At 53.4% G+C, this 8,284-nt stretch overlaps 2 protein-coding genes across 2 annotated transcripts; both read right to left on the bottom strand.

The window, feature by feature from the left end:
- Positions 1 to 763: 763 nt before the first annotated feature.
- On the bottom strand, positions 764 to 3,952 carry HRG_11152 (OPT oligopeptide transporter protein; the record flags this gene model as incomplete). Its single annotated transcript, XM_044869622.1, has 13 exons — positions 764 to 1,345; positions 1,398 to 1,481; positions 1,552 to 1,615; positions 1,670 to 1,925; positions 1,978 to 2,035; positions 2,086 to 2,433; positions 2,482 to 2,541; positions 2,593 to 3,175; positions 3,243 to 3,435; positions 3,488 to 3,569; positions 3,624 to 3,702; positions 3,754 to 3,797; positions 3,848 to 3,952. The coding sequence occupies 13 exons, from the start codon at positions 3,950 to 3,952 to the stop codon at positions 764 to 766; spliced, it is 2,538 nt and encodes an 845-aa protein (XP_044715175.1).
- Positions 3,953 to 5,699: 1,747 nt separating this feature from the next.
- On the bottom strand, positions 5,700 to 6,198 carry HRG_11151 (uncharacterized protein; the record flags this gene model as incomplete). The annotated part of the gene is made up of 3 exons (XM_044869621.1): positions 5,700 to 5,799; positions 5,875 to 5,937; positions 6,008 to 6,198. 3 exons carry the CDS (start codon positions 6,196 to 6,198, stop codon positions 5,700 to 5,702), a joined length of 354 nt encoding a protein of 117 aa, XP_044715174.1.
- Between the last annotated feature and the right edge of the window lie 2,086 nt (positions 6,199 to 8,284).

Genomic DNA, 8,284 nt, shown 5'->3' with positions numbered 1-8,284 from the left:
ATTGCGGCATCCAGAAATTCACGCGGACATTGTAGAGACGTCTCCAAAGTCCGCGCCATTTTTGGGTTCTGATGATACGCCAAGAAACAGCCGCCAGATTCGCGATTTCGGAAAGAACAAGACTCCTGGCACCCGGAGACGATACGCCGTGATAGCTAGAGGCTTTGAAGCCCAAGAACAGACGCTTGCCGAGCACAGCAACAGAATCGCGAAGCTAGAGGAAGAAGTGGCCCGGCTGCAGAGAGGCAAGAAGAGGAGAGCAATTCCGAACCCGAACAGACGGTTCATGACTCTCAGTGCAGCTTTGGTGGCTGAGGAAGCCATTCCCCAAATTAAAAGCCAAGAGATAGCCGTTGTGCTGAATTCTGACACAGAGGAGGAGGCGGTCTCAGAGGTGGAGACAGCTTCAATGATCGAAGTCAAGGTGGCACCCGAAGCCCTTCCAGTCACCACCAGATCCGGGCGAATGGTAAAAAAGCGCCGGTACATATAAGAGCGTCCATTTCTCTACGGAATGATATTTTTTTGTGTTTATAATGTTAAGTTCTGATCATATTTCATGTAGTTCAAATGGTAGACTTTTGGTGGAGAATTTTTCAAATGCGCTACCGAAAGGTGGGTGTTACCGAAAGGGGGGTGGGGCATGTAGTTCAAATGGGTGTTACCCAAAGGGGGGTGACGAATGGTAACGTTGGGATGCGGTAATTTATCATGCATTTATTTGCCTGGGGCATCAAAGTCCAACATGGTTGCTGCGTGGCATCTACGGGGCAGGAGTCTTGGTGCGGTCCCACCAGGGAAAGAAGCGCTCGCCCTCGGCCAGAGCATAGACGGTGCAGGCCGTCTCCTCGCAGCCCTGAAACGGCTGCGTGTTCCCCCACCACTCGATCTTGATGCCGGCCCACTGGACCGAGAAGAGCATGATGATGGCCGAGATGGCTACGCCCGCCGAAAACGACGCCGACAGCACGAAGTTGTACTTGGACCACAGCGCCAGGTACCGCCCGCGGATGTAGATCCACGAGAACCACGCGACGGGCACGGCCGGCCACGCGTACGAGAAGCTGTAGGGCGCCCACTGCAGCGACCCGGCAATGGCGGCCACGACATGGATCTGCCGCAGCGCCCGCGAGTTGGGCCACATCTTCTTGAGCCCCCATACGGCCGTGACGAGGACGATGCCAACCGGGAACCCCATCAGCAGCCACTTGTACTGCCCGTTGATGCCAAATACCTTGACGGGGCCAATGGTTCCCCAGAGGACAGAGGCCGTCATGAATGTGTTGGGGCCGGGACACAGGAACCTCATGGGCGCAGCCGTTGTGCAGACGTTCTTGATGTCCATCTGCGCAAATCTGAGTGCCCGTGACCGGCGGCTTGTTTGGGTGGCAACGTACCTGGAATTTCATGACTCCCGTACAGATGAGAGTCGAAATGAGCGTGGCAAGCATTTGTCCGACAAAGGTGACACGGGGAGGGATCTGCCAATCATCAGTTCCTCGGCATGGCTTCCAGCACCACGGCTTCCGGCACCATGGCTTCCGGCCTTACCTTGACGTAGTGAGCAAGCTTCAAGTCGTTGGCAAAGGAAATGGCGTGGGCACAGGTCACGTAGCTGGGGCCCAACGTCAGATTTTCAGCTCATCGTTTGCAGCGATGGGAGACGCACCCATACGACTTGAAAAAGTTCATGGCCAGCGCATTCCCCTCCACAATCACGCCGCCGATAAACTCGGCCAGGACGTTGAGGGTAATCTCGATGCCCGTCATGCTGACCGTCACGCCAATGGGGATGACAAAGATGAGGCACAGGGCGATGCCGTACAGGACCACGGCTGGCGAGGTGTACGTAGGCCACAGGGCGATGCCGAGGACGCCAAAGACGACCGAGATGACCAAGATGCCAAAGTACCACCACTCGGAAACTGAACAAGCTTGAGCAATTGTGCAAGGGTGAGCAGTCGCGGGCAACAGTACCTTCGGGATACGCCGCCATCAAGCGGTTGTGCACATCCGAATACGCCCCCTCGGATCTCTGCTCGTTGGCCGTCTCGGTCGTCGCCTTCTTCTTGCGGAAGCGAAGGCCGCGGAAGAGGTTCGGAAGCCCATTTTGATCTCGTACCGCTGGTGCAGGATGACGTGCGTCAGGATGGCCGTGTAAATGGCAAAGAACCAGCCGTAGAGAAGCGCGTTGGCGGCGCCCATGTAGGGGGCCGAGTAGTTCGTGTACTTTTTTAGGTCAAACATGCCGTGCTCGTCGAGGGCGCGCGAGACGTTGTACATTTTGCCAAAGTGGTCGTACACACGGTTGGTGTTGATGGGCAGGTAACCCGTGTTCCAGACATTTGTAAACCACACGGCCAGGACAAAGAGGCCGGTGATGAACATGCCGGCCACGGCGTTGAAGGTCGTGAATGACGGTACCATCTGATTCTGCGTCAGAATGAATGCGTATCGACTTGATTTCTTGAATTGACTTACCAGAGGGTCGGTGTTGAAGCAGATGACGTTCCAGTCCAAGGTCGGGATGGGGTTGAACAACTACCAGCGTCAGCATTTTCAGCGGGCCGCTGTCCAAGAAGAAATCCTTACTCCAAGTCCGTTTTGCATGCCAGTCAGGATATTCAGTTTGATATTGTCCGGCGCGATCCAAGTCATCCAAGTAAAGTACGACAAGGCCTGGAAGATGTAATTGGGGAACCAGAAGTAGACAAACATGGCCGCAAAGGTAACGAGGAAAAAGCGATAGCGCGACATGGACCATGTCTTGTTAAAAGGGCCCAGAACGGGCTGGTTGGATTCCTTGTGCAGCGCCGTGTTGAGGGCAATGGTGACGAGGGACATGGGCCACACGCAGTATGACGGGTAGACGAGAAACTTTCTTGTCAAGCCAGCAAGACCGTAGCCCAGGAAGTTGGTCGCAAAGGCATTGGTGAACATGTAGCCAAAGTTGCGCGCGTACTGCTGGTTGAAATACTGCGGCAGCACCTGGGTCCAGATGATGTAGTTTGTATACGGCAGGCTCCTGGACGTGTTGGCCATGATTGCAATGAGCATGTGTTCCTTTTTGTTGAAGGGGCCCGGGTTTATGTTGATCTTGGTGCCCGTAAACGGAAGGGCAAACTCGTACCGGGGCATCCAGCGCTCCCAGGCCTTGCCGAGGAAAGGCGAGAAGCTGGGCAATGTTTGTGTCAAACTTGATGGCCGGCTGGCGGATGGAGAAAAGCTGGTTGACAAAGGACAAGAATACGCTGAACATGCAGCCCAGGGTCCAGGCACGAATCGTCGACACGGGCATGCTAGGGTCGTCGTGGTTGTCGACGACGGCGCGGACCTCGGCATAGGGGCTGTTGTGCGTAATGATGGCCGCCTCGAGCTTCATTTCCTCGACAAGCTGCTCGTGCTTTTCGGGGTGTGCCATGATATCGTCGTTGGCTGGTCGAGATTAGGAGGATATCAAGTAGATCGATCGACTATGCTGTCTTACCAAGAAACTCTTTAATGTTTTGGATTGTCAGGTAAGGAAAGTTGGGATCACCATCGTGAATTGCCAGTACGTTGGTCATCAACTGACTTTCATGTTAATGATATTGGAATGGACGTGTTGAGATGAGGGCGCTTACCGCGCGGACACTCTCGAGGCTCATGGAGGCAGCCAGCTCTTTGGCTTCGAGGACATCATCCTCGGTGGCATTGAGGTGTCTATCGACTTGAGTTAGTCTTTGGCAGTCACAGCGTCAAGAAACTACATACGACTCGAGGGCGTGGGCGTGTTCCGTTTCAATATCTTGTCCATACTATGCTTCTGTAAGTGAAGTCATCAATACGCTTGGAGGTCAACACTGACAACCTTCTCCACGACAGTTTCATCGTGACCCCTTTTGAAGACGCCCTCGTCTTGGGACTGGGCGTCTCCGCCAGACCTGGGGTCATTTGACATGGCTGCTTCCATGTCGTGCAGTGTCGAAGCTGTGTGAGGAGCAGACTCGAAGGCTCTGATGGCGCCCTGACAGAATAACGTGGGTAAGACAAAGGCAGCGATGCGTCGCCTTTTACATGTGAGCTACGATACTGTGCAACCAACACGAACCATGACCAGCTTCTCAACTTGGCAATCCTTGTCCCAGACGTCGGGTGGGCGGCTTTCGGAAGGTGGCGAGCGGCCATGCTCCCTCATGCAACGACGGGAACTTTGAGGGCGGCCGGGGTGGCTTCGAGTGGACTGGCTGAATGGACACTCTTCTCCAATGGACAATCGGCGATGGACAAAGATGCTTCTTAGTACACACACGAGGCCATGCTGCCAAGGCGAGAGTTGTGGGCAGACTAACGCGCCTCGACGGCCAAGCGGATGGTCCAGGCGCCGAGAGAGCATGCCACTGGAATGTAACCTGGCGGCTAGGTCGGTGGCGACTACGGTCTTTCGAGGAGCAACAGCATTCATATGAAGAAGAAAAGGCCCTTCGATGTTGCTGGATTGTCGAAGTCAAGGAGACAAGCACACAAGTAGAGCCAACACCAAGGAGCTAAACAAAGGAACTTGTCATGACAGGTTGGTCCTCGCAGCCATGCCGAATAACGGGCCACAAAGTGCAGATAGTGTACCTGCTGAAAACCAACTGAAAACGTTTCGTCTACCTGGCGAGGAGACCCCATCATCAGGAGGCGCAGGTTGGGACTGGACATGGCTATGGAGGAACAGCCACGCCACAGAGTGAGAGGAACTGATTGGGAAGGACAAGATCTTGACGCCAAGACTCGTCGATGGTCTGGGACCTTGGCCCAGACCGGGTCCAAGGCTAGGGGAGGCGTGCAATCAGCCTATGTCTTGCACGGGAAACTGTGATTGAGTGCCATGGCCAGCTAGATATTGTCTTGGCACGTTTTAGTGCACGCGTGGTCTTGTGACTTGTTTTGAATAACGGGGGTGTTTGAATCAACACTACGGAGTACACTAGCAAAAGTGTCACTGACCGGGAAAAGTACGCACTTGGCTAGTAAACTATTGTACGAGTACTCGTCTGATATGCGGGGGAGGTGTCACAACCCAGGGTTCTAGATGATGCCCGAATAGGAAGGTTACAGCGAATAGCAATATGGCAGTCAAATCGGGCAGGGCGAAGCCATTGAGGCTCGCAGAGATCTGTGTACGCCTGTCAGTCAATCCGCTTGATCTTGCAGAATCGACCAAGGAAATTATCATGACATTTTTGGAGTGGATGCTCGACTCGCATCCAAGGATTCGCAGGAGAAGCAACGTGCATGCCTACAACAGAGTTCATTTCCAGGTGTATCGGAAACCTGTTGGAGCTTGATTTCAGCAAGCTAGCGAGCGACGAGATCAATGACGCGAGTTTTGTCTAAATAGGCAAGTTGTGTCTTGCCCGTTCTTCACTCTGTTTCGTCGTGATTGTGCTCCTTGCAAAAAGATGGCAGTAAGCCGATTTTCCGAATCCAGTCGAAAGAAACCCACCTGATGGACTCAATGCAGATTTGGCTTTATCGAAAGGGAATGCCTGTGGTGGATGGAATATTGACTATATTATATATTCAAGGAGCGAGATCCATCTCAGAACATGCATCCGAGTTCCATCAGTCCTGCACGACGGGTAACGACTACATGTCGCCATGCCCAAGCCCAGCGTGTTTCCCCATCAGTGGCGACGCCGGCCCCGAAGCTGCTGAGCTTGCGTAGGCGTTTAGTGGCCGCGGCGGCAGCGGACGGAGCTGACTCGGCGGCGGGCGATGTTGCGGTTGTCGGAAGTGTACCTCCGAGACGAGCCTTGGCAGCCACGACGACTGCGAAGCCTGAGTTAGCATCCAGACGAACTTTGGCGGCGCAGATGCGTCTTCAGAGGGGAGTGGGGAACATACTCGTACAGAGTGCAAGAGTCGCGCTCGCGGCGGTCAATGTTGATCGACTGGACGTCCTCGCGGCTGGTTTTGACACTGTCAGCGCCGTCGAGACCGGAAAGAGGAAGGATGCCCTAATCGAGGGGCGGCTTACAGAGAGCCGTGGAGGTTGATGCATCGGCCTGATTCCCGGTCGCTGATGGTCTGCCTGGCTCCGCGGTAGTTGGGTTGGCTGTAGAGGATGCCCAGGTACGGGGCCCGGGCCACGTGCTGGTGCTCCTCGGGCTCGCCGGGATTGGCGGCCACCAGGGCGGCGAAGGCGAGGGCGAACTTGGTGAAGAGCATGGTGGTTTCTTTCGAAAAGTGGACTTGACGGCAAAGGAAGCTGTTGGGATTTGAGATGAAATCTTGGGTCGAGCTGGTAGGCTTGGGGATTGACAACAAGGACGACGGCCAGCGGCTTAAATACATAGGAAGTCACTTTAATTAAAGAGGTGGAAGGACCTAAGGACAGAAACTTGATCACTTGCATCGTCATTAGCGAGAGCAGGGGAACTCTCGCCTGCCGGCATGTCTTGATGGGAATACCCAGAATAGAAGCATTTCAGCTGCCAAGCTGCATCGTGGCAATAGTCGCCGCGGCTGAGGCTGACAAGGCGAATAGATGTTCAGCAAACCTCGTCTGTCTGGCGGCGAGTGCCTGGTGCCAGACTTAAACACTAACGGGCTGCCAAGAAATGGTGAGAGGTGAAAATAAGCAAGATCCAGTGTCGCAGGAGCCGTCCGTAAGGCTCAGGGCCAGAAACCCCATTGGATACCCGTTTTTGCTGACACCGGCATCAATGCTGGGTCGTCCAGAGCCCAGACCGTCTGGCTCCCCTGAGCAGGATTAAGCTTAAGCCGACAACGGGGCCACAGGGCTGCAGTCAGCGCGCGTCACTCATGTTTAGTTTTTCTTCACGCCTCGTCACATATCATGACGGCTGGAAAGATTAAAATAGCTCCTGCGCCCGGGACGTACATTATAAGCAGGAGGAGCCGTTCTGGCGTTGCCATTGGCTCGCCCAGGAGGACTCTTTTGATTTGCTCTATCCGCCCTCCTATACTGTTGTAATTTCATACATTGCTGCTGACAGTGCTGAGTAGATCTCGCTCGGTCCGTACTTGCCAACATGATTCAATACGAGATGGTCAGTTCATCGTCTGGCCGCGGAGTTCTTGAAAACCTCACGGACCATGATGCGAGCCACGGAACTGACGCTCCGCCAATGGAACCGGGGCGGCCTGGGAAAAGAAGCACGAGCGTGCCGTGTCTCATGTGCCCCCCCGGCTCGTCGAAAATCTTACGTGCTTTGGTCCGCTGTCGGCTCTCGCTCTGGTTTGCTGCATGTATCCCCAAAAGCAAGCAAAGCCCGTGCTTACCGCAGGCGGCGGGGGCCATTGAGGAATCTGGCGACACAAGATCTTCCGCAGAGAATCCCCGAGGTTGACAAGCGGAAGATGCGCAGTTCTTTATACACAAATGAAAGGTTTGTTGCCTGTTTAGGCAGTAAACTGCTGCTAGATAAGGGATTTTCCGATGATCTGCCGGATCTGGTGATCTGCCGGATTGCGGCGACTTCGCACGCTCAACATCAATCGACAATAGCTCAACAACAACGGTGCCAATTGACGTATCCTTTGATTTCCTGAATCATGAGAAGCAGTGAAAGTCTGGCATATATTTAGAACTTTTATCTAGGCGGCGATGCGCTGCGGTGCTGACATCAAACCAAGCAACGGCCAAAATAGGATGCCGACAGATTGTGTAAGTCATTTCAGCCAACACAGCAAAAACAGAACATTATTGGCTTTCATCGTAGGCTTTAATCATGTGGGATTATCCCCATTCTATCCATAGTGCAGAACTTGGCTCAGGATACTGCCAAAAATGGGGGTTGGAAGGGCGAGCTGGATAACTTCATTCTACGCACCCGTAATGAGCCAGATTGAACGTGATTCGACGGTACAAGCATCTTCTGAAAAGAACCTATCTATGCATCTGAATGTAAGGTTTATTTTTAGCTTGAAATTCAGTGCGCGAGGCTCCGCTTTCACACCTGACAAGGAAAGACGTGCACGAAAATTGAGAAATTCGACACCCTACCCTAAAACACGTATAACATGGATGAAATGGGCTTTCTATTCCTTATGAGCATTTGAACGAACAGGGTATTCCTCTTATTATAAAAAACAAGGCAAAATTGCTCGGCGTATTAAAAAATGGCAACCCATCCTCCATTACGTTCAAGATGTGCGTCAGTCAAGAGATGGCATCGCTGCCCCCATTTCTCATCCACCAAGACAAGCCAGCACAAACTCTGGACTTTTGGTTCGTGAAACGTGAATCAAGTCGTCAATAAATATTTTTAACACGTCAAAAACGAGGTGG

This window comes from Hirsutella rhossiliensis (assembly GCF_020360975.1).
Source record: "Hirsutella rhossiliensis strain HR02 chromosome Unknown scaffold00019, whole genome shotgun sequence".
In the NCBI taxonomy this organism is placed as follows: domain Eukaryota; kingdom Fungi; phylum Ascomycota; class Sordariomycetes; order Hypocreales; family Ophiocordycipitaceae; genus Hirsutella; species Hirsutella rhossiliensis.
This window is presented reverse-complemented; position numbering and strand designations above follow the sequence as displayed.